Genomic DNA, 27210 nt, shown 5'->3' on the forward strand with positions numbered 1-27210 from the left:
TCAACAACAATGCAGCACTGCAGAGCTGCCAACTCGTGAAAAATCGTGAAGCAAAGAGGACACGGAGACCGACAGACTAGACAGAGCAGGTTACTTACTGTATGATATTAAAAAAGAAATCTCAGCTCTCAAATTCTGTCAATTTTATTACGAAATTCAAACAATAAATACCGTTTTGGCGCTTGTAAATGTGACGTGACAGATCATAGCGGAACGTGAACCGATCATCTCTACTAGCTAATAGTAAATAAACACGAATGAACACTGTTGAAAGATACAGTCAGAACAACTTATATAAATGTATATTCCTCATACATAATATCGAGCAATCATTGTTTTTCAAACGCGGAAAGGGGTCAATAAAACATCTGGAGAACAATTATGTCACATAACATTTACCTCAGGAAAGCCATTTAATTACCATAATATAGTGTGTATTACATATTTATTATATTTTTACGTATATCATTAAATAAAGTTGTTATTATAATAAAAAGCGCATTATATTTAATTTGAGTTATTTTTAACCTTAAATAATACTACCAGCTGATAGGGCTCTCTGTATGTTTACAGCATTAGGTGAGATTTTTTCTTTTTTTTCTTGAGAAATATTAATGCCTGTCTTGTGTAGCCTACCTAATATTTATCCAAATGAGTCAATATTACATCAAAACAAATCAAATCACAAGAATTGAATTGAATTGAAATCGTGATATTTGTGTCAAGCAATAAAACAAATCACACCTCTTTTTTCATAGACAAAGAGAGAACTGTAATAAGTGTAACTGAAGATATCTTGTGTGTTTCCAGTTGCACCTTTGCTGTGATTGCCCCCGGCCTCATTCACACAATAAGTTAACTGAAAAGGAAGTATTGTTTGGAATGTACTCAGAAAAAGTAATGCTTATATTCTGGTAGTGCAAGAGAAAATGTTTGGCTAAACTTATTATCTCTCTTAATGTGTCTAAAAGCAAACATTCTGCACTACTAAGAGATCAGGCCAAACTACCAGACCAAACCGACATGAAGGGCAATTGTCCCAAAAAAAAAACCCCAACCAGACAGAGAGAGATTAACAAGAAAGTTATTTTCTGAAGTCAGAATTCGCGGATGGTTATTGCAATGATTGCAATACATAAACTCTCTTTATACGAGTTGTGTGTAACTTCACTTGTACTCAGTTGTGATGCTTAGATTGGATCATTTTACTGACTTGAACTTTCAAACTTGTTCAGCAAAATGAGCTAATCTTTCATTCATTTGAAAATGTCATTTATATCAGGACATAATCATACAAAATCTTTGATCTTATTCTTAATTAGGAAATCTTTACAATGCATTCAAAGGTAAATTAAAAGAAACATTAATGTGGAGTCTTACATGAAAGACACACAAATCATTCATGAACGTTCGTCACTGGTCTAGAAGGAAGCTTGAAGACAAAAGCTGAATTTAAGTTTCAAGGATGTGAAAAAACCTGAATAACTGGAAAGAATGGCTGAATGGAAAGAGTGGCTGAATTTTGAGTTCCTCTTCCTTGTATAAAAATCCAAATAAATTTTTCCAGATAATAATCACTTTCCCATTCCACTGAGTCTAGCTATATAAATAAAGCGTTTGTTTGATGAGTCTCACATCTTTTTTGTCTTTCCTGTTCATTAAGTATGGCTCTAGTGCACAGCAGTGTTCTACTTCAGGCGTTGTCTAGCTTCACAGGTGTTGCTTACACCGACTTGGAAAAGCCAAAGGGTGATGAACTCACAAGGTTCCTACTCCAAGCCTCAACGCCACTGGATGCATATTATACTGTAATGCAAGGAACTATTTGTGAATAATTATGGACAAATTCTTTGATTTTGCACAAATGTAAAAGATGACACCGCTTTTATGCGTGAGAACAATCCATACATCCGCCCTTTGGGGTGGAAACGCATTGCTTTGAAAGTCCTGGATAAGTATCCCGATGGAAATGCCTGGTTGGGCACGGATTGATGGATGGATGAGTGAGTCTGTGGAGGGTGAGTGGCCTGTGTCCTTTCATGGAACTGACATGTTTAGAGCTAAATCCATCATTGAATCCAATTACAAAGCAGGTGATAGAGAACGGTACGGAAGAGGAATTTATTCCACCTACGATATCAATAAAGCTGCTAGATACAGCAAGATATTTACATGTAAAGAAACTGGGAAGAGATACAAAGTCTTGTTGCAGAACAGAATCAATCCGAAAATGATGAAAGAATGCAGAAAGCAGCAGGACAGCAAGACTGACTATTGGCTGATTGAGATTCCTCACGGCACTAATCACGAAGATGAAAAAGCGATTGTAGAGAAAGCGATTCGGCCTTATGGAATTCTGCTGAAAGAGGGTGTGAGAGAGGGATTCTGACAATCGTCTCGTCAACCTTGAGAGGTTACATGTAAACATTTACTTGATTCATGATTATTAAAAAATGTCATTCTGGTTATTTCACTTAATTAGCTAAAAGGATTTGTGCTTCATAAATTATGTGAGACATTCGTTTTCTTGTATGGTTTTAATTTGTGTCAGACAAAAAATGGCCATTTAAAAACAGACTACTGCTCATTTTTTCAAGATTTTGATAGCTTATTTGATGTACTTGCCGGCTTTTTTTATCATTCAAATTTGGCTGAGTGGCTAATAACACATTTTTCTGTGGTGTGACAAACTCAGAACACATACTTAATTTAGACTTTCAACGCTATCGCACGACCAATTCGTACGAATTCGTACGAATGATAAAAAGTTGGCTAATTCGTACTAATTCGTACGACCTCACTCGTACGAATTTGTACGATTTGTCTAAACCCACGTGATGGGTAGGTTTAGGGGCGGGGTCAGGGGTAGGTCATTCGTATGAATTCATACGAATTGGCAAATTCGTAAAATATGTACGATTTGGCAAAAATCTTACTAATTCGTACGAGTCAGGTCGTATGAATTCGTACGAATAAGCCACCTCGTGAATTTGTACGTTTTCCCGTGAGATCGGGTTGAGACTTTACAGGGACTTTAATGAACAATACTAACCCTTGTTTCACAGACCCAGTCCCAGACTAAAATGCATGGTGGGCTGTTTTAACTGAAAACAACTTGCACTGACATATTTTAAAATATGTAAGTGCCATTGTTTTGTCTCAAGATGCACACCAGTAGCCTAATGTTTTTTGTTTTTTTCTAAGGCAAATGTATAAAACACCTTAGCCTGGAAATCCAGACCTAAATCAGAACGATTAATGGTCTGGCATCGACTAATGAAAATCGTCTAGCTCAAGGGGAGGCGCCAAGCATGCATTTGAAAATCTCACTGCACGCAACTGGATAACACTACGGCCAATCACAACAAGCCCCATACGCTTAGCTACCAGCGGAGCTTACTGGTAGATTAGACTCTTGCCGTATCCAGTCGGCAAAACAGCAAAAACGCACTTCTTACAAAGGTACGATTCGAGAGCCGTCTTCTGTTCCTCTTTTTAATAAAAAGCCAAGTCTAACTCGTTCATTGTAGCGGCCAAAGCTGTTTCAAACAACTGGTGTTCATCCATAGCCATCTTGCAATGTTTACTAATGACTTCGACGTCACAGCGCTGTCGTCATCTGTTTAGCTCGCCACTGGCCCGCCTATATCAGATAACCCGATGTGATTAGTGCAGCTCGGATACAAGGGCATATTTAATGAGCATCATTACACGACGCCAGAGTAAACTCGCAAAGCAAGCAAATTTACCTTGTGCTCTCGCGAGAACTCTGGATTTCCAGGGTATAAAAGCCTCTTAAATGTCACTAAAAGATGTCTGAAATAAACATTTTAAAACTTAACATTTGTGTTGAATTACTTGCAATGAATGTGATGTTCGTTGTCGGAAGTTTTAGTCTGAGAATAGCGCAGGCTATTTTCCCTTATCAAAAGTGCAGGGGTCGATTGCTGTCTTTTCAAAACTGGGGGTCGTGACCTCCGTGTCCCCCGTGTCAACGGCGCGCCAGGCAACATGAGCAGATCTAAATTTAATTCTGCAATCGACACTTTTCATTTCATTTTCACTTTATCACTAGATTTATTTTAAATGCAGGTGCATTTTTGACCCAAGTCCCCGTTTATTTTTGACCCGTGGCAGTAAAAGTAAAAGTAATAAAACAGTGAAAACACCTCATGTTCATACTTCACTTGAATTTTTCTCAGGTTTAGTTCACAGATAAAGTTTTTAAAAAATTGCCTGTGAAGCAAAATATTGTGTTTTAACACCAGTGTATTACATTTTTTTCATATACACTCTAAAAAAGTAACTAATCGTGTTACTTGGTTACTTTTATGGAAAGTAATGCATTGTGTTACTTTTGCATAATTTTTTCTCACCTGTGCTAGGCTTGCTTTTTTTCTAAAAAAGTTATATTTTTGGTACATGTAAAGGCCCTTTCACACCAAAATTGAAATGAATAAGCCTCAGGCTGAAGGAAATAATAAGTGTCTCATGCAGTATGTGCAGAGATAGCGTACACTGTAAATTTAAAGGGTTAATGTTAGTTCACCCAAAAATGAAGATTCTGTAATACTCACCCTCATGTTGTTCCAACCCTGTAAGACTTTCGTTCATCTTCGGAACACAAATTAAGATATTTTTTATGAAATCTGAGAGCTGTCTCACTCATTCATAGGCTTCTATGTAATCGATATCTGCCATCCCAGAAAAGTTAGTAAAGACATCGTTAAAATAGTCCAAGTGACTACAGTGGCTCAACCTTAAGTTTATCAAGCGACGAGAATACTTTTTGTGCGCAAAAACAAAACAAAAATAACGACTTTATTCAACTATTCATTTTCTTCTGTGTGGGCCTCTGAGTGAGTTCACGTAACAGCGCAGCGCTTCTGGGTTGTACGTCAGAACGTAGGCTCACTATTGGCTGACGCTGGTCATGTGTGTGATGCGTGTGACGCTGGCCAATAGTGAGCCTATAAGAAGCGCTGTGCTGTTACACTAGAGTCTTTATTAACTTTTCTGGGATGGCAGATGTCGATTACCAGCTCTCAGATTTCATCAAAAATATCTTAATTTGTGTTCCGAAGATGAACGAAAGTCTTACAGGGTTGGAACAACATGAGGGTGAGTAATTACTGACAGAATTGTCATTTTTGGGTGAACTAACCCTTTCTTTAGTTACAGTGCACCCTGGTGGATATATGGTGTATCGAAGGATCGGTTATGACTTATCTCCACAGTTTTGTTTTGCAATATAAAGGCCATTCCAGTAGATTACAGTATAGTATAGTGCAGTACTGAATTGCATACACTCACCAACCACTATATTAGGTAGGTACACCTTGCTAGTACTTGGTTGGACCCCTTTTACTAACAGGTTGATACTAGGCGGGATGGATCCATGCTTTCATGTTGTTTACGCCAAATTCTGACTCTACCATCTGAATGTTGCAGCAGAAATTGAGACCAGGCAACCTTTTTCCAATCTTCTATTGTCCAATTTTGGTGAGCGTGTGTGAATAGTAGCCTCAGTTTCCTGTTCTTATCTGACAGGAGTGTCACCGGTGTGTCTTCTTCTGCTGTAGCTCATCTGCTTCAAAACTCAATCTGTTGTGTGTTCAGAGATGCTCTTCTGCAGACCTCGGTTGTAACAAGTGGTTATTTGAGTTACTGTTGTCTATATCAGCTCGAACCCTGGCAATTCTCTTCTGACCTCTGACATCAACAAGGCATTTTCGCCCACAGAACAGCCGCTCAACTGGATATTTACTCTTTTTCGGACCGTTCTCTGTAAACCCTAGAGATGGCTGTGTGTGAAAATCCCAGTAGATCAGCAGTTTCTGAAATACTCAGACCAGCTCATCTAGCACCAACAACCACGCCACATTCAAAATCACTTAAATCACCTTTCTTCCCCATTCTGATGCTCATTTTAAACTTCAGCAGATCGTCTTGACCATGTCTACATGACTAAATGCATTGAGTTGCTGCCATAGTACAAGGCTATATTGTACTACATTAATGTCAACTCCACAAATTCTTCTTTTAAGAATAATTATAGCTCCCATAATAATTTAGTATCTCCCAAAAAAATGTGTATTTATCAAATAATTTTGGAAATCTCCTTAGTCTAGTTCACAAGTAAATTCTTTAGCTTACAGAACAAAAGCCTCTTTGGCTGCCACAGCTTTGGCAGAGCTCTCCTTTTTTGGCACACAAGCATTTGACAAATTAGACCAAAAGTAAACACGATTATGTAAATGTATGACAAAATCAAATTACATTTCCAAAAGCGCCTTTGTTTGGCTCGATTATTCTCCTACAATTCCCACACAGGGCCATTGTAAATTGGGTTATGCACAGTTTCTGGAGAGGCTGTCCTTGGTAAGTAGATGTTTATTTTAGACTATAACACTAGACCTGCAAAATATTTATTGACTTGCAAAGTCCCCGTAGACTTTCAAGTGTAGATTCTGATGTAACAGACATAGATTTGAATGGTAATATTTTTAACATGTCTGACTCTAACAACTTGTCGATCCTCAGCTGTGGACCCTTGGACTGAATAACTGATTATAACTGAATAACTGATTTCAAAGCAGACGTCATGGCACAGGAGATATGCGTTTTTCTGTTTTCCCTGACGGCTCTTGGTGTCCTTTACACTATGAACAATGTTCCAGCATTTCAAGAGTAAGTATTGTATATATATATGCAAGGTTAACAGAATCATATATAATACATTCTTATCAAAGGCTGTGTTTTAAAAGCACATAGTGCGAATAATTTTAATAACAACTTTGGCCACATTAAATGCATTTTACAAAATGGCAAATTTTATAGCAGTCTGTACATCATATTTAGATATTTTACTATGGAGAACATAGATTAGCCTATATTATAAGAATAATTTGTAGACTGGTGACATAATTTATTTAGCATGAAGATTAATCTTCATTGAAGCTTATTACTCAAATGTGTCTTTTTTTCTTCTTTATTTCTTCCACTTGAGGGCAGTGAAAGGATATGTAATAGTAACTGATTTGTTATAGACTCTGCCTTTAATGATATAAAAAAACAATAGCTTTATTATAATAATAATAGTTTTTATTGTAGAAATTATATCCTGACAGAAAAAGAATATTAAATTCACAACATTACACCCATTTAAATGATCTAAGAGTTTCAAAAGCAGTACAGGCAAAGAAAATGATACACCACGCTTGGCAAATGAAGACATCTCTCACCAGGCTGGTCTTAACACATCACACAAAAAGAAGCCTATTTAAATGTTTAACTAAAGTATGACTGCCTAAGATTGGAATTACAATTCGCAACATTTTCATTTGGCGTTTCAGCTATTCTTATTGGCTACTGAAGGCTTCTTTTGAGTCAGCTGAACTGATTTGCAGTTGAACGGTTTAGGCTAATCAAATGATCCAATGATCAAAAACAACTGTAAAGGTCATGGAAATTCACTGGTATTTCACTGTATGCCATTTCTATACCGTTCATTTACAATGATAAACAACAACCAGTCAACCACAGTCTCTGTTAGAGGCTGTATTGACTCTCATATGTGGACAATAAGACGTGTTCTATGTCTGAATAGCTCCTCGTACAGTAAGTGTCTCAGTAAAGGCTGGACTATCACATGTTCTCCCATCTCATTTGGTGCTCTGCTCTGGGTGTTGGAATAATTACAGTTCTCGCTGCCAAACCATTCATCTCTGCTCACTTGCTGAAGACAGGAAAGATAATGGTCGAATACGTTAATTGGGAACAAAACGTTGTGCAAAATTAATCATAAGTACAAATGTTAAAGAATGCAAAGGTGGTGTCCTTCAAGATATAGGCCTACTACTTTAAGTTCATTTTCACGCTCGCGTTCCTCTGTCCATATATGACCGTGTTTACATTTTATTTGACTATTTACAGAGACTGTCAGTCACAGAAAGTTAGATTTTGATTTCATGTTAACTTGTGTTCGTAATGTTTTGTATTTGCAGGCCAGTGGTTATTCTGGAAATCGGGGTGGCTGTTCTTGTGGCAGTGTTCTTCATGGTCTACATTGCTACTCGCTACAATCCTCCTAAAGATCCTTTGTTCTATGGTATGAGCTCTGATTTGATCTGTTGACTCTTGAAATATGCCAAATATACTCATTCCATATTTTATTCTGACCCTCAAAACAATAAACAAATGATGCTTGTTTATTTGATGATCAAAAAATTCGTGTTTCTGTAGTAGCAAGTTCACATACAGTACATCCGGATGAATTACTTGTTTTTTTACTACATTGAATGCGAAAGCAATTTAAACTCACCATAGTAAATTTTGCCACGGATAACGTTTTTTCAAAAGGAGACACCTGAGGTAAATATCACATGTAAAATTTTTTTTTTTAAATGACCCGTCCAAACTATTTGTCAAACTAAAAATGAAAATATTATTTAATTGTAAACACAATACATAAAATACTTGGCAGGATTCCCCAAAAATGTTTAAAGTCTCATATATATATGTCCACTGTAGTTTGCTGTGGACAAATGAAATGCGAAAAGTGTTTTAAAGGGGTCATATAATGGTACATGCACTTTTACAAGTTGATTGTACTGAATGTGTGTTGGCAGTGCCTGTACACAACCATCATAAAATGATAAAAATCCATCCAGTGTTTTTTTTTTTTAATCTTCTTATATGTTTTCCCCTGTCTCAAATCAAGCCGTTCGATTTTGTGACGTCACAAAATCGACGCCCCTTCCTCGATTGTTGATTGACAGCAGCGTTTCAACACAGACCCGCCTTCGCTTGTGAGCGAGCTGTCAATCATAGCCCGCGCGGACCGGCGTGGTCATTGTTGATATGCTGGAGCACTGTCTATGAGCAGAATGGCGTCTAAGCGATTGTGGTGTTCTGTTCTTGGGTGTAATAAGGAACACAGCAGTCATTTTGATGTTCCTAAATCCGAACCGCTGAAGACGCAGTGGCTGAGTTTGTTTTCGAAGGGAATATTCCCCACGATCAACGTCAATGCTTTCATGTTTGCGCGAATCATTTCACACACCAGACTGCTTTACAAACGAGGGTCATAAAGCTGGTTTTGCTAAGAAGCTGCTCCTGAAAAAAGGATCGGTACCAACTATTCGTGTTTCTGCTGCACCTCCAGAAGAAGAAGTGAGTGTACCGTTTTATTAACCTTTATATTAATATTTATATTCACGATGAATGCAGCTAAGGTTTACACTCAGGGTACATTACGGCATGTTTTCTATGTACGACGTTCTCAATATAATTCATAGTCCCACGTTTATAATGAACAACGCGTTATGGTTATTGTGTTGTTATTATTACAAACGGTGTACGCACAGAACAGAGGGGCGGGGTGAGCAAAGCTCATTATCATTTAAAGACACATGCACTTAAACGGCGTGCTGAAAACAGAGCTGTTTTTGACCAGGTAAAATTAGTGTTTTCTTACAATACTAATGAGAATTTTTTTATTAAAGACCCTAAAGAATCATATTAGCTTGTACAAAAATGGCATTATATGACCCCTTTAAGAGAGTTATATTTGTAAAAAAAAACAAATTAATAAACAAACTCTTTTGTGCATTGCCAATCTCCCCCTCACGGACACAATAGAAAAATGTCCGATTTTGCAATGTAATGCACAAAAGATAGCGGTGTTATCATGGATTAGTGACTGAGAGGTGACAATGTCTTCTGGCACATGTCATTCCACCCCTGTCGTGATGAAAGAGAAGATAATTCCACTATCGCACCTGTAATGCAAGGAAACTAAACCAAGACCCCTATGGATTTAAAGGGCTTGGGGAGAAAAAGGAAAGCGAGAAAGACGGAGAGAGACGGAGAGAGACTCAATATCAGACTGTGAATCTGTGCTCGGCAGACGGCAATGCAACACTTCTCTTTGAGCAGTCATATCTACGAAGCTGTTCGGTTAGATACGCGCGAACGCTAGAAGAATGGCATTGGACAATATCTAGTCTGGCAATCCAACCATGAAATTGGATACAAGAAAAGTATTACAATAACACACCTGTCTTTACTTTTACACCCTCGGTTTCCTTCACAATAAAACAACAAATTCCATATTTCTGAGAGCTTCGCTCGGAAAAGAAGATTAATAAAGGAATAGTTAACTTAAACATGAAAATGCTCTGTTATTTAACCACATATTGTGCTTTTTGTCATTTTGTCTTTCTCTTATTTTATGAAAAAGAGCAATATGAACATTCCACTAAGCTTCTATTGTGTTCCACGGAAAATAAGTAATTCCTGCTAACAGGGAACATTCTCTGAACTTTCTGGCAAGGTTCTTTCAAACAAATGTTCTATCAGTAATATTAATAAAATGTTTGTTCAAAGTGATCTCTTATAATGTTCTCCAAACAAAATCTTTATTTCACGCCATGTCGTAATTACCGTAAATTAAGCTCTGTATGCTTTCGCAGTATTTTGATGTCACACACCGATTGGTCTACACAGCGCCGCTTCAAGTCGAACACACCTTAAATCTGCAGTGGTCAGGTGGTACCAGTGCTGGGTAGATTACTTACAAATTTCAGTCCGTTACTGATTCCAAATTACTTGACAAAAATTGTAGTTTGCAACATAATCCATTACATTACAAATTTTTTGTAATATAATCGGACTACTTTTTGATTACTTTTAGATTACTTTTGACCTAACTCATTTATCACATTGATTTGAATAGGATAATATTGTACCATATTGATATAAAAATGCAAAGAGAAAGAAATATATTCCATATTTTGGAATATATTTTCCATTTAATGCACAACATGAAGTGCATTAAATATTACATTACGTCAGAGTTTCCCAGACTGTGAGATGGAACTGCAGGGGTTCGTGAGGTTAATGAAAAGCTAATCATAATAATAAAAATCATTAAAATGTTAAATTAAAATAATAAAAAATCAATAAATTATGAATAATTTGCTGCCATTGAATGAATAATATGTAATCAATAAAAAAAAAAACTAGTCTGATTACGAGTATTTTGAAACGCAATATAATCTAATTACAAGTACTTCATTTTTGGGAATCTGATCAGTTAGGTAGCATTCAGAAAATGATGAGTTTACACGTTGAAATTACAAGTTCTACAAGCATGTGAAGGCTTTTTACAGTTCAGAATCATTACAGTAATTATGACATATGCACCTAGAGTTACTACTTGGTTCAGAACGTTCGGAGAAAATTAAAAAGTAACTTTCCCATATATTTGCAAAATTAGAAAATGGAATGTTCCCTTAACATTCATGCAACCAAGACGATTTTTAATTTTAATTTTTTTTTAAAAAGACGTTTCGAACATTCAGGGAACATTCAGAAATAAAGTTTTCGTAACTTAATCGGGACGTAAGCAAAACATTCATAAGGCCCGTTCACATCAAGAACGAAAACTATAGTGATAACTGTATTAGCGTCCACACCAAAGGACAATATCATTCTGTTTATTCTAAGCATACGCTGCAGTTTTGTCATCAGTCATCTGTCGAGCTCTTTAAAGCAGGATGGATTCTGATTGGCTGTCATTGTTTTTATTGTTCAGTGCCGTTATCGTTATAACTGTGGTGTGGATTGTGCTTTAGAATATATTTTTGTTTGCTGGGATACGGATTTGGAACAACATGAGGTTGGGAACAACATGAGGTTGATGTAAATGATGACCGAATTTTCATGTCTAGATGAAATATTCCTTTAAATTCAGTGTCTGAGATTTCAGTGGTGACATTTACAGTCATTATTTTTGCCTCCATGCTTTGGATTTTCTTTCTTCGTGTCCCTTGCCACTCATTATTTGTCACCCAGATGCTTAGGAAATGCCACATGGTGTATGCTCTGTCTCCGCAAAGTGCCCTTTTGGCACAGCTGCACTTTAAACCTGAAAAAAAACCAACAAATGACTCCAAAAATAAATTTCTTGTTCACACCTCGACTAGTAGATATCATTATCCTCTTCCACCTTTCCAGAAATCAATAGTCTGCAAGAGTGAAATCTTTTTAATAAAGAGAGCGAGAATAAAGGTAGGCTAGTTAACTCTTGATAGGGCAGTTGAGCGCTGCAACATCTTATTAGTGAGTTTTTCCCCCCAAGGCACATCACAGACGGCTTAGAGTTAAGGACAAAAACATTTCAATTCAGCGATTCGAAAGTGCCAATGAAGCCGAGCTCATAATTCCACTGGGGGAGATGCATTCTTTCTTGTAAAGCCTGCCATTCAAATGTAACAAAAGTCAAATGTTGCAAGCAACCAAAAACCAATACATTTCAATACTTAACAAAAGAACAGATGAGTATTTATGTATACATTTTGTCTTTTTTGTTCAGTTTTTGCAGAGTTTTCCTTCACGTGTGTCATTGACCTCACGAGTGCTCTAGAATATGATGGCTTCGCCTCAGGATTCATGGAGTTCTACCAGAAAACGGTCAGTATTGTGAGGAGAAAGCAGAGTTGATATAGATTACCTGGTCTAAACCTACCTGTCTGACAATGGTTTTACTGGTTCTCCAGGGGGAGCCGTATCTTGGTACACCCTATGCTATCATGATGTGCTATTGGGATGGTGTAGTGCACTTCATTATCTACCTGATACTGGTACACCGCATGTCAAACAGGTTTGAAATTTAGTTCTTTAGAAATAAGGTGGTGACACTATCTGGCAAGAACAAACATGACATGAAAGTACATGCAGTGATGTTTAAAAGGAGGTTGATATGTAAGCAATAAGGTACTCGAGGCTAGTGCTTTTTCGTGAATTAGTCACGGCTGAAGGGCGATACAGCACTAGCCTCGAGTACCTTATTGCTTTTATAAAACGGTTACCACACAATACAAATATTACAGCCAAAAATATGTATTAGTGCAACTTTCATGAAGTGAAATCACTAAAAGTATTCCTTCCGCTGGAAAAAAATAGTCCCTGACCGTGAACAGCAGCAGAAGTTACATTATTTCACCATTAGATGGCGGCAAAGACTGTCTTTATGAGTCAGTCAGTAGAGAAGACTTTCATATTGAAAGGACGAACTGGGAAAACCCCTTAACTGTTAAAAGGACAATATATTGCAGCTGGCATTCAAACAGATTTTTTATTACAAATATATTGGTACACTCGCTTACTTGTTCTCTCACAATACCAAGCTTCAATGGACATATCAATGTGAGCGAACATACGTTTACGTTGCTAAGAGTGGTTGCTAGGGGTGTTGTGTAGTGATACATAGAACTAGGGTGAAGCGGTCATAGCCATATTTTATCGTGAATAAAACACAGCTATTGACCAATCAGAATCAAGGACTGGAACTAACCGTTTTATAAACCTAAATTAATGTGTCCTATTGTCCCAGTCAACAGTATCGCACTCTGGGGCTTTTGTGGGCTGGATCACTGTGCGGCAACATGATTGTGTTTGTACCTGGAATCGTAGTTGGTGAGTCAAAATAAATAAAAGATCAAATATTCCTGCTAAGCATTATATAAGATTCTTCTCAAGTACATTTTATATGCAGGTAAATATGGCTCAGAGATCCGCCCTGCCTTCTGGCTCAACATGCCCTTTCTGTTGGTGCCTATATGGGGGGCAGTGTCCCTGTTCTCCAGGCCAAGGGATATGCCTCTTGTGGGTGCATCGAAGGTGAAGAACCAGACACCGCTGACCTTGGTCAATAGTTAATATTTTCCTCACAGAATCCGTAACATTTGAACAATGGTGCTTGTATCTCTCAGGCTGAACGTGAGCAGAAAAAAGCCTTAATATGGCGCCCCCTGGACCTGCTCTTTGTGGTTTATCTAGTGGCTTCCATGGGATTCACTGTCTTTAGAGGACTGGTAAGTTGGTGTTCACCATACACTTAGTATGTTCAATAATTCAGTCAAAATCTGTTGGGACAAAAAAAAACTCCTATCTTTATCCATACAGGCAGTTCTTGATTGCCCATTGGAAATCATCAACAGATATGTCACAGAATATGAACCTTATCTGAAGGATCCCGTGGGCTTCCCCAAAGTTATGGTGAGCACATATTCGCTTATTCTGGAAGAAATCACATTCAGGCAGATCTGCTTATGGCAACCCTCAAGCATACTTTGCTTCGTAATGCCCTAAGCTTTATAGCATTAAGCTCCTCCAAATGACTGTACGGTACCTTCTAGAAAGGTATTACTCATCATTAGCACTCAATAAGGTGGGTGACTTATTGTCACCTTAGGTAGTCCAAGAATATCCCTCCTGTCTCAACCAACCACATAGGTATCGAGGGTTATGTTTTTGTTTAGATTGGGGTCTTAGGTTATCAAAAGTCCTTGTTCTAGCTGGAGCCGGGGCACAATGGTGGCCCATCGATCAGGCAGGAGATGTGCTGTGAGAACTTGATAAGCTAATCCCACCCATGAGTCCTGGCTGAGCCCCTCCATCAACTCAAACAAGGAGACGTGTCGGAGAGAGTGTGACATGCGTGGTAATGTGTTTGATAAGGAACGAAGGCACACAAACACGCATGTTTGTTCAGGGGACAGAGACCTGCTTCGATCGCATTATACCTGTGCGCTCAGGGATGCAAGAGTGTTGGTGAGAAAATGTATATGTATTGGGCAGGGTAAATTACTCTTACTGTTATTTCCACTCAAATTGATTCTGTTTAAATTCCAATTCATAAAGGAACACAATGGAAAGTTCTTTATATATTAAATAATAATAATTATATATATGAAGAGTTCAGATGCAAAAGCCTCTAAGTGCCATATGAAATTTTCTTATAGAATGATCATTTTTATCAAGCTTGTATTTTTAAATTCAGTAATTTCACTTAAATGGCAATGAAAATTACCTATTAATTGTAATTTAAGTGAAATTACTAAACTTAAAAATACGAGCTTGATAAAAATGATCATTCTATAAGAAAATTTCATATGGCACTTAGAGGCTTTTGCATCTGAACTCTTCATATATATATAATTATATATATATATATATTTTTTTATTATTATTATTAATAATAAAAAACAATATTTATAATAAAATATTACATACAATTATATATATATATATAAAATTGTATGTAATATTTTATTATAAATATTGTTTTTTATTAATAATAATAATAATAATATATATATATATATATATATGTGTATTTATATTTCTGGTATTTTATTACTAGAAATATCCCTTTTTATTATTTAAAAATTGTATTTTATTTGATTAATTATTCATGTTGCCTAAATAACGGCTTACTTTATATTTGTTTAAGTTATAGATAAATACATTATTTAATTGCATGTATTTATTTTATTCGATTACATTAAAAATATAAAATAAGCACTACAAATAAAACTATAACTAATGTACATATTTTATATTTATTAATATAATGTATTATTATAAATTAATATAACTAAAAATAGAAACTTAATATAAATAAGAAATTTGTTATTTATATACAGGAAAAAAGTGCCTATTTATGTTTATAATATAACTTGAATGCATTAAAAAGTTTATTCATAACTTAATATAAATATAAAACTAGCACTTATTTTATTTTTATATTTATATACATTTTTATTTATTTTAATAAGCATGTTTGAGAAAACGTTTTTTGGTCCAAGTCCTTCATTATAATTATAATTATAATGCTATTTAAAATCAAGCCATAAAAAGAAATTCTCTAAAGGTGTATCTAGATCCCATGACTTTCACAGCTTGTTGTAACTCCATCGAAAGTCACCACGTGCAATGCAACACAAACAGGCTTTGTTTAGGGTCTAATCGTGGGTAATTCTTCCATGTTTGTGTTTTTAAGCCTCAATAAGTATGAATGATGTGTGAACTCAATGCAGTCGGGCTGATCTGTATTCAGCGGGAGTGCATTGCTGCGGCAGCGCTGGTGCCCTTGGGAATTGAGCTGGACCGCATTAATTTGCCATCAAAGCACTGGCGTGTAGAGGCAAGGCATGTAGTGTTGACACTCAGACTGAAATAATACTTGTTGCATGATGTCTTTTCTGCTCCAGATGTTGCTGCTCCTATTCCATGCGTTCCCGATGCTAGGTTCATTTGCATACGGGCTGTGCACACCTGGCTGCACTTGGATGCTCGATTGGACGGTATATTTTGCAGGTGCCATTTTACAGGTAAGACTTGGAAAACGTCTCCAATATTGGGCCAAATCTGCTAGAAGGCAAGAAAACATCTGCAAGAAGTTGTAGTTTATCGAACATCTGAGGTATACTTCCTCCATAGTTTCTGGCTGAATCTAGAGATTTTCATCTACTGTATGCTGATGTTATAGAAAGGGACCATCAAACAGCACCGCGATCAAAGGCCTGGTCTGAACAAGCTCATCCAGCACCCCTCTAACTCCCAGTATGAGGTCTGAGCAGTCAGCATTCCTAATCAAAGACCTCCAGTAGAACAGGACTCTAGGAGTTTCACTGCAGATCTCCAGCTCTACATACTAATGAACGCCTCCTCAGAGCTGAGAGGATGTCATTGGCGTCTATTCATCTACTTACCCATAGGCAGAAGCTTCTAAAAATACATGGCAAGGTCCTGGATGAGTTCACGTCATTAAACTTTACAAAAGCGCAATATAAAACTAGATTCTAGCGTTTTATAAGTGGTGTTTGGCTGTCCAGAACTTGCAGCCACAATGCTAGGATGTAATGGATTTGTGTTGCTATACAGTTGCTAAGGTGTTCACCAAAAACTTTCATAAGATAAATTCTAAGACGTTTCATAAGAATGTTGCTAGTTAATTATTTATTAAATACATCCTTTTTTTTTTTTTACAATTTAAGACAAGTTGGTGGCCATCCTATAACTTTAAAAGGTTATTTACGATGTTTTTTTAAGAAAGTTGTTTTCAGAAACTCAAATTCGTATCTCTTTAGAACAATCTTGAGATCAAATATGAGAATATTTTTAAGAAATGCTTTTAGGACATGCTGTGCTTTCAGAGATGCTCTTCTGCAGATCTCAGTTTTAACAAGTGGTTATTTGAGTTATTGTTGCCTTTCTATCAGCTTGAATGCATTGAGTTGCTGCCATGTGATTGGCCGATCTGTTAACGAGCATTTGCACAGGTATACTTAATAAAGTGGCCGGTGAGTGTGTTTATAATACAGTACATTACATTCTGTATATTTTAGCGTGCACATGTGCATAAATGTGTAGAGTAACCCTAGAGTATGACGTAAAATGAGATCCGCAATGAATTGAACATCAAGTAAAGCAAAATGGAAACAAAAATAGTAAAGTAGTGGAAGTGCGACCATGTTACTGTGGCTTTGGAAAACAGTTTTGCGTAGTTAGTTAATTTCTCCAAAGATAATACTTCAGTGGTTTAGCTTTCAATGGGAAATGCACCACTGGGTCAAAGAGGCCAAGTTTCTATAATATACAAGCTCAGGTCCATCCTTCAATTTTATGGATTTTTTTCACCTATTTTCTCATCTACCAGGTGAGAATCGTCTTATCCCTAACCCACAAACATAACATCTTGTGCTTCTGTCCACCGTAGTGCCAGTGGACTCATATCGGAGCGTCTCTCCACCCACGCACTGCAGAAATGTACAGGATTCCCACCACGGTCCTGGTGCCCGTCCTCCTCCTCAACTTGCTGTATGCAGTCGGTCCTGTTCTGCTCGCCCTGCGCTGCAAACGCGAGCCGGACTACTTCCTTTCCATCGCACCTGTGGGCCAAACTAACAATGACAAGAAATCAAGTTAAACCCTCTGAGAAAACATCAACTTTAAAGGGATAGTTCACACAAATATTGAAGTTCTGTCTTCATTTACTCACATTGGTGAACTATTCCTTTAAAAGACGTACATGTCAAAACAGATTCTTCTCTTCTCTGTTGATGCGTTTCTTTATTCCAGTGCATTTTCGTAGTTCTATCTTTCTGTTCCACTTTCAAACAAATATAACTTCTTTCTTGAATAATTGGCTGGTCTCATAGCATAGGTAATAAATAATTATCCTACAAATCATCCTTCATCTGGAGACGTTGTATGTACATGATTACGTCAGCAGGGTTGAGTTCTACAACTACTAACCTTAAAAGCAACCCTTGCTCAGCAGCTTTTTCATGCTGATAAGGAGCAATGCACAACATTTCTGCTTGCACACACAAATAGCACTGTGTGTGAGATCCAATCAGTTCCAGTGGAATTAGAAAGGAAGTCTGTCAAGCTACACAAGAGAGACTAACCTAGCCGATCATTTCAATGTTGACATGGTGGAGGTCTTAATGTAATGTATAGCATAAAGCATTCCAGTATATTGAGGAGACTCCAGTGAATATTTCTAAAGTTTGGGTCATTTTTGAAAGTCAATTTCTGTGTAGACATATACGTTAAACTCTTGGCTATAGAAATGAATAAACACTTTTACTATTGCCCAGGAAAACAAGATACAGTTCATTCAGTGAACATATAAAACTATAGAAAGTCATATCGTCACACCGGAACCTGCCACAGTAAACATACAAAAATATCAAACTGTTGTTTTGGCCCCAAAAATATTGTAATTAATAAATATAAAACACATTAAACACGTGACAATTCACAATAACGCTTTCCCCCCCTAAATACCTGTCATTACTTCAAATAGAACGTAATCGCCCATAATACTGATGTCGAGCTATCAGTATCAGTGGTTCAAAAAATTAAATAGACACACATATATAGTGCATTACTTCAGTTCTGCAACATGGACACTGCAGACGGTTACTGAGTGCTAAAATAAACATTATCATTTGAACTTTTCGAACAGAAAAAAAGAAAACATTGGAGAATGCGGGCATCGATCCCGCTACCTCTCGCATGCTAAGCGAGCGCTCTACCATCTGAGCTAATTCCCCTTCCGGTTTGAATCGTCAATTCTGAAAGTATTCAGCATCAATCTCTCCTTGTCTAAAACGGAAATTAGTACTTTTATTCATCATAGTCAGGAATAAGATACGACATTATTTGAACAAATCTTCACAATACAATATGCTCCATTTACCAGATATCCAAACTCAAAACATACAAGCAAAGCGAGATCACATTTTGCATGGAAAAGGTCCGAAGTGTTTAAAAAATAAGTTTAAAGGTTGTCGTGGGATTTGAGGTTAAATATTCACGACTAAATTACTATATAAACTTGTCGAATAAAGCTCCAAGCACCGAGTTTGAGAATAAATAAACTAGGTCTGCAACGTACGCAACAGAGAAAACTATACAAATACAACTTCATAGTACAGCGTCAGATAAAAAGAGGTAACTCTTTATCATCACACTACTACATCAGCACTAAGCTTTAGCTTTTCTTAATGCCTACTGTAAATGAGAGAGTCTTCCACTGCTGATACCGTCAGCAGTGCGTGATGAGACGCGACAGACATCTGCAGTGAAACTGAGTCAGGATCGGGACAGCTGCACTAACGCGCCTCAGTCAACTGGAGCAATAACAACTTTACCCCATCTCAACATAAAACACGTCTTCTCATGATGATGGTGAGTTCACATCGCATGTGTGTGGGTTTTACTTCTGTCACCTTGATAATGCGCAGTGCATTGCGGTAGGGGATGCTCAAAGATGCTGTAAGGGGAGTTGAGGATGATAATGATGTACGATTCCGCTGTGTCGTAGTAGCCTATAATGTGTTTGGGCTGGTGTCAGTGCTGCTGCAGTAGTAGTTGTGTGTATGTGTGGTTTGGATCATGTTACTTAAATGAATACGTAATAAAGGCCACCATTTGTAAACAAACACTGCTTGGCTTTGTAAAGATCAGAACAAAAATCAGATAACAGAATGTTTTTGTAATCCACGGGTAAACCTTATGTAGGCTATCAGATATTGACTACGCTGTTTGAACATGCTGATTGTTTTGTCAAAATGTCAGTGTAAACAATCTTAAAGATTTGAAAACCAAACTATTTTGTGCACAATATGAATAAAGCCTAGTTGTTCCCTTTCTGTTTTTTTTTCTTTTCTTTTTCTTTGAAAAAAGATCTTGTGCCTGGAAACCATTACCTGCGCACTGTTGTTCCTTTCACCCTTTGTGACCACCTACCCAGCCGACATAGAGAAAGGACGGAGGAGAGTGGTTCATGTAATGGGTAAGTACATTGTCTTCTGTGCCACTTTGGTGTCAGATCACAATGTAAGTAATGCAAACATGTGAATGCAATGTAATCAGAACAAGGTTATGATACCTACTGACAACCGCCTACTTGCATTCTGCTGCCACCATGTAAGCGCTTTGATATGTAGAGCAATTCGTGTCAATTTTGACCTAGAGACCTCTCCACCCACAATAGTCATCTTATGTGTAATCTCACTTCTCAAATTCAGTAGCTGACCACCAGATGTATTAAAAGAAAATCTGTTACAAACCCAGTTGTAAGGCTCAAGTAGGGTAAATACAAGCAATATGCAACATCCGATACACTTTGCATATTCATATTATAGGGATGACGCCGCTAATGCAAGTAAACATACTGCATAATCAGTTTCAGGTCCACTAGGTCTCTTTTCTTCATTTGGTATTCATTTTTATATAAGCAAGGAAAAACAGTCTTTAATTGCCAATAGCTGTTGCACTAGCTGTCCTCTCACAGCATGGCCTCATCATTTACTTGGCAGCTGCAAATTACTTTCAAAAAGTCTGTGGTTACAGTGACATTGCTTTGAGTTTAGAACCCTTTTCTTCAGATGAAATACTGGTTCCTTTGCTGTCTCTGGTTGAATTAATGATTGGACATGTTTGGCAACCCTGCTTTCAAAAGAAAAAGTGTTTTGGTAACAGACATTTCAGATTGCCAGGTATCCAGCTGACAGTTTAAATGAGCAGATGTCAAGGCTGATTACGGCCCTTGAGGTCTGTCCGGAAGATCTTGGACAGCTATCAGAAAAGGTGTTGTTTGATAGCTGTGGTTCACACTTTTAAGTCTTGGTGGCTTGGAGGAGCAAATCCAAATCCACCTTCAAATCCAACTATGCTTCAAGTGCCTTTGAACAGCCTTCAGACAAAAGCAAGGCATTCTGTGGGAAATAAAAGAAAATGTTAAGGATTAAAGCATTTTCAGTGTCGTTTTCGATACCATAGTTATTCAAATGTCTTCGTTGGGCCAGAAGTTCCTGTTGCTCAAAAGGTAAAGGTATAGTACTCAGCAGGTGGGCTGCATCTGCATACAACTGGCACTCTTGAAAGATAATAATGCACAATGCAGATTTTAGGCTTATTTGACACGTCAGTTGAGTTCTCTGAACCTAAAGGGACACACCACAAAAATACTGACAGATGTGGTTATATCTGAAAAGAAAATGACCCTATTTGCACATGAACTGCATTACAGTCCCAAGTTTCACAATCAGGTGCATTTTCACCCAAACCTTTGACAAAGTCTGGAAATCTTTCAGAAAAATTCAGATGAAATCAGGTAAATTAGGCCACTTTTCAACATTGAATGACTTTCAAAAAGTGGCCCAATTTACCTGAATTCACCTGTACATTTTTTTTTTATAAATAATGATATATACACACAAATATGATTGCAGAATCTAGTTCGGTTTGAATGTGGCCTTCCTGGTTTCTGAAGTTGCTGCTAGGAACTCTAAAGTCAAGGGTTTGATTCCCAGAAACACACCGATACCTTGAATGCATACAGTGCAATGCGTGTAGTGATTCCTTTACTTCTCTCTCTTTTTCCTTAGAGGATGATACTGGGGCAGTGATAGTACAAACTGCTCCAGGTAAGGTGGTCACCCATCGCGGTGGAACTATCACCCTTCCCTGCCGTTTCCACCATGAACCAGAGAACGTCGACCCTTACCGCATTCGTATCAAATGGACGAAGATTTCTGATTCTTTCCAGTTTGAAGACGTGTTTGTTGCACTGGGGCGACAACAGAAGGTATTTGGGTCTTACCGTGGCCGTGTGTCTCTGGAGAGGGCAGGACCAGGAGACGCTTCAGTTATAATTCACAACATCACCTTGCAAGACTATGGCCGCTATGAGTGCGAGGTCACCAATGACATGGAGGATGACACAGGATTTGTCAATCTAGACCTTGAAGGTCAGGGAGTTGGCCAGGTGTTTTTATTGTAGCAACTAAGATTGAATAAAGTGTCATGTTTCTATGAACTTCTTTTCAAAGGTGTGGTGTTCCCATACTATCCTCCATCCGGACGCTACAAGCTGAACTACCACCAAGCTGAGGATGTGTGCCGACAGCAAGATGCTATTCTGGCCTCCCATGCACAACTACACAAGGCTTGGCTTGAGGGCTTGGACTGGTGTAATGCCGGCTGGTTAGAAGATGGCTCGGTCCAGTACCCCATCTCCCATCCTCGAGACCAATGTGGCCGTAAGGACAGTCCTCCCGGTGTCCGCAACTACGGCTACAGGCACAAAGATGACGAACTCTTTGATGCTTTTTGCTTTACCTCGAACCTCAACGGTGAGTGTTTGCCTTCTCAGCAATCTCTTCCAGCCTAAGGCTGTTGGACCAGGTTTCTGTTGAGAAGGTCCTCCTGCTTCTCCTTTTACTGCCTTCTGTTTGATACATGTCCAACAAATGGTGCCAGTGATATAAATGAAGAAGTTTTAACTGAGCAATGCATCAGTTCCTGGAAAATTGGCCAAATCAAATCAAATTTCAGCGAAACTATGATTAAGTACAGCTTCTGGGGTGCAAAGTCACTTTGTGACCATGTGGGAATAATAGGCGTTTGAACAGTTGAAAGTTGAATTGATTTTGTCTTCAGGAAGAAAACTGAATTTTTTGGCTCAGGTTCAGACCATTTGTTACTAAGTGCTGAATGATCCAGTGGGTACACAAGACTTGCCTGGTTCTTCAAACCCACTTGCAGTCAAGTCATTGAGAGCCAAAGGCTTTTCTTTTCATCCCCAAGTGGGCTATTAGAGAGGACAGTTTGTCCTGAAATCTTTATAGCTAGGGCAATTTTCAATAATACCCTTACACTGACCAGCTGCTGGAAATTTACAGAATGGCCCAGTGGGAAATATGAGACGATGTGCTGCCCTAACAGTCAGCAGTCACATAAACAAACAGAAAATCAATAATTGACTCCTGAAAAACAGGTGGCATTCTGAAATCTTTCTTTCTTTTTGTCCTCTTTCCTCATTTTCTTACCCAGCCAGGCATTTTTATTTCATCATGTTAAAGGCAGATGTAAATTCATCTGAAGTAAAATGTCTTCTTTTAGTATGGATTTCATGAGCATTTTTGCCAGAACATTTGCAGCATTCAACCAATCATGTTTCTTCAGCATTTCAGTCATTTATGGTGAGCTACTCAAAACTTCTCACAGCGTCTGTTGTCTTTCATAAAATTGTGTTTCTGTTGCAGGACGTGTTTACTTTCTCAAACGTTTTAAGAAGGTAAATTACCTTGAGGCGGTAAAGGCATGTCAACGTGATGACGCAGTGATAGCCAAAGTCGGACAACTGTATGCCGCTTGGAAGATCCAGCTCTTGGACCGTTGTGAGGCAGGATGGGTGGAAGATGGCAGCATTCGTTACCCCATAGTCAATCCTCGGACCCGCTGCGGTGGCGCAGAACCCGGTGTCCGAAACCTGGGTTTCCCTGATAAGAAGTTCCGCCTCTACGGAGCCTACTGCTTCCGCAAGAACCCTGATGTCCAGTCAACACAGGCTCCGAAAGAAACCACATCCAAACCAGCTAACAGCACCAGAAGTATCTGAAAGTGCAAAATACTAGGTACTAGCATCATGGCTTCCTTGTTTGACAGACAAGGCTTTTTTTGCACACCTGCTAGGCTACTAGGCAACTAGGCTAGCGCTGAACTCGGGGCATATTCAAGCTTATAAAATTTTACTCACTTGAAATAAGGTGTCAATCATCTCTAAATTGTGAAAGTTAGCAAATTTTTTCCTCAGAAACATCACTAGGGAAAAATATGGCACAATGTATTAGCCTAAATGTTTCACAGTGTACCCTGCATGCAGAGAAAACAGAACTTAGCCTTGAGGTTTTCAATTTGTTTTATTTTCTGCTGTTTCCCAGGGAAGACAAAAGCAACTTTAATGAGCACTAAGAGAGCAGGAGAGCTAATTTAGCCTTATAATGAGTGTAGCACATTAGCAATATTCTGGAAGCTTGTTTCCACGCAATTGTGAGTTTATATTGCACAATTCTGACTTCCTCGCTATTGCGAGTTTATATCTCACAATTCTGATTATTTCTTGCAATTCGCGAGTTTATATCTCACAATTCTAACTTCCTTGCAACTGCGAGTTTCAGTTTATATCTCGCAATTGCAAGTTTATTTCTCGCGACTCTGAGAAAAAAGTCTGAATTGTGAGATGGAATGTTGTAATTATATTTAAAAAATATATATTCTGTGGTGGAAACAAGCTTCCATACGATAGCCCTTACTGACCTGATGATGAGAAAGTTATAATGGACAAAACTCGCATCAGATGCTAGCATGAACTGGCTAGCTTGGCTGGGCTTAGCTTGCTTATTAAAATTAACTTTCACAGTTGTTGCCACCTTAGCAAAACTGATTAGCTTTGCCAATTACCAGTGATGGGAATAACGGCGTTATAAATAAACGGCGTTACTAACGGCGTTATTTTTTTCAGTAACGAGTAATCTAACTAATTACTGCTTCCTCCATTACAACGCCGTTACCGTTACTGTCAATAAAAATGCGGCGTTACTTTAATTGAGCTCACTGAAGCGGTTTTCATCCGAGTAGGCTCTCTCTCAGCCATAGGAACTGCAACGTTTTTTCTCTGGTGTGTGAGTGTTTATGAGGCGCGGGACTCGACAAAAGCGAGGCGAATGCCGCGAGCGTGCTCGACAGTGCACGAGAGAGACCGAGTGTGTCCGAGAACGCGCTCGACAGTGCGCGAGAGAGACCGAGTGTGTCCGAGAACGCGCTCTACTATGGCAAGCCGTTTTAACTTTTATTTATTTCCAGGATATGAATCCTTGATATCAACAATTCAATTTTCACTAGTTAAAATGATAATTCTTGATATCAGGAATTAGATTTCTACTAGTAAAAAAAAAAAAATTTGATATCAGGAATTACATTTCAACTAGTAAAAATGTTCATTCTTGATATCAACAATTGAATTTTAACTAGTAAAAACTATAATTCTTGATATTAACAAATGTATTTCAACTAGTAAAAACTATAATTCTTGATATTAACAATTTATATCCTGGGAATGGCAATAGGCAAGCCGTTTTGACTTTTAATCATTCGCAGGATATGAATCCTTGATATCAACAACAAAATTTTCACTAGTTAAAATGATAGTTATTGATATCATGAATTAGATTTCTACTAGTAACAATGGCAATTTTTGATATCAGAAATTACATTTCCACTAGTAACAATGCTAATTCTTGATATCAGCATTTACATTGTCACTAGTTAAAATGATAATTCTTGATATCAACAATTGAATTTCTACTAGTAAAAACTATAATTGTTGATATCTGTAATTGTATTTTCACTAGTGAAATGTCACCATAGGCTGCCATTCAAAATCAATTGTTGATATCAAGAATTGATTTCTTACTTGTTGAAATTCCAGTTTCACATCAGAAATACAATTCTTACTAGTAAAAACCTTTATTTTTGATATCAAGAATTCAGTTGTCACTATAGTTGAAATGTCTATTATTGATATCAACATATGAATTGCTACTAGTAACAATGTTCATTTTTGATATCAAGAATTCCATTTTTACTAGTGACAATGTTCATTTCTGATATCATGAATGTGATTGTTACTAGTAAGAAAGCCATTTTAGATATCTGAAATTTTATTGATATCAGAAATACATTTTCAGATATCAAAAATTAAAATTTTTACTAGTAGCAATTCAATTGTTGATATCAAGAATAGACATTTCAACTAGTGACAATTGAATTCTTGATATCAGGAATTTGCATTTTTACTAGTAACAATGTAATTCTTGATATCAACAATTCAATTCTTGATATCAACAATTCAATTCTTGATATCAACAATTCAATTCTTGATATCAACAATTGATTTTGAATGGCAGCCTATGGTGACATTTCACTAGTGAAAATATAATTGTTGATATCAACAATTAAATTGTTGATATCAACAATTACATTTTTGATATCAACAATTACATTTTTGATATCAAGAATGTAATTGTTGATATCAAGAATTAAATTGTTGATATCAAGAATTAAATTGTTGATATCAAGAATTTAATTGTTGATATCAACAATTCATATCCTACATGTGTTTTATGTTAAAAGGGCGACAAAACTATTACAGATATCAAAAATGGATTTCTTACTAGTTAAAATTCTGAATACACATATCAGAAATACAATTCTTACTAGTAAAAACCTTTATTTTTGATATCAAGAATTAAACTGTCACTAGTTGAAATATCTATTCTTGATATCAACAATTGAATTTGATTTTCACTAGTGACAATGTTAATTTCTGATATCATGAATGTGATCGTTACTAGTAAAGAAAGCCATTTTAGATATCTGAAATAATATTGATATCAGAAATACATTTTCAGATATCAAAAATGAAAATTTTTACTAGTAGCAATTCAATTATTGATATCAGTAATTGCCATTTTTACTAGTAACAATGTAATTCTTGATATCAACAATTATATTTCTACTAGTAAGAAATCAATTCTTGATATCAACAATTGATTTTGAATGGCAGCCTATGGTGAGATTTCACTAGTGAAAATATAATTACAGATATCAGGAATTCAATTGTTGATATCAAGAATTACATTTTTGATATCAAGAATTACATTTTTGATATCAAGAATTCAATTGTTGATATCAAAAATGAAATTGTTGATATCAAGAATTACATTTTTGATATCAAAAAATGCAATTGTTGATATCAAAAATGTAATTCTTGATATCAACAATTCATATCCTGGAAATGAATAAAAGTTAAAACGGCTTGCCATACTCGACAGTGCGCGAGAGAGACCGAGTGTGTCCGAGAACGCGCTCGACAGTGCGCGAGAGAGACCGAGTGTGTCCGAGAACGCGCTCGACAGTGCGCGACAGTGACCGAATGTGTCCGAGCAAATACTTTATTTATAAATAAATTACACATATCAGCATTTGAATAATCTCTGT

General features: G+C 37.1%; 2 protein-coding genes across 4 annotated transcripts; both read left to right on the forward strand.

Annotated features, from left to right (window-relative positions):
• Window positions 1-57: 57 nt before the first annotated feature.
• Window positions 58-18916, forward strand: tm6sf2b (transmembrane 6 superfamily member 2b). Of its 3 annotated transcripts, XM_082138880.1 has the most exons (11): window positions 6001-6381; window positions 6544-6690; window positions 8007-8110; window positions 12380-12477; window positions 12564-12667; window positions 13400-13482; window positions 13562-13686; window positions 13779-13880; window positions 13972-14064; window positions 16062-16181; window positions 17570-18916. In XM_082138880.1, the coding sequence occupies exons 2-11, from the start codon at window positions 6605-6607 to the stop codon at window positions 17777-17779; spliced, it is 1125 nt and encodes a 374-aa protein (XP_081995006.1). In that variant the 5' UTR covers window positions 6001-6381; window positions 6544-6604; the 3' UTR covers window positions 17780-18916. The 3 variants fall into 3 exon arrangements, with proteins under 3 accessions (XP_081995007.1, XP_081995008.1, XP_081995006.1); XM_082138881.1 differs by lacking the exons at window positions 6001-6381; window positions 6544-6690 and adding an exon at window positions 58-89; XM_082138882.1 differs by lacking the exons at window positions 6001-6381; window positions 6544-6690 and adding an exon at window positions 1996-2018.
• Window positions 18917-18995: 79 nt separating this feature from the next.
• hapln4 (hyaluronan and proteoglycan link protein 4) lies at window positions 18996-23781 on the forward strand. Its single transcript, XM_082138279.1, has 5 exons — window positions 18996-19551; window positions 20050-20158; window positions 21756-22118; window positions 22200-22502; window positions 23415-23781. Exons 1-5 carry the CDS (start codon window positions 19543-19545, stop codon window positions 23768-23770), a joined length of 1140 nt encoding a protein of 379 aa, XP_081994405.1. The 5' UTR covers window positions 18996-19542; the 3' UTR covers window positions 23771-23781.
• The last annotated feature ends 3429 nt before the right edge of the window (window positions 23782-27210 follow it).

This window comes from Leuciscus leuciscus (genome assembly GCF_965113295.1).
Source record: "Leuciscus leuciscus genome assembly, chromosome: 15".
Lineage (NCBI taxonomy): Eukaryota > Metazoa > Chordata > Actinopteri > Cypriniformes > Leuciscidae > Leuciscus > Leuciscus leuciscus.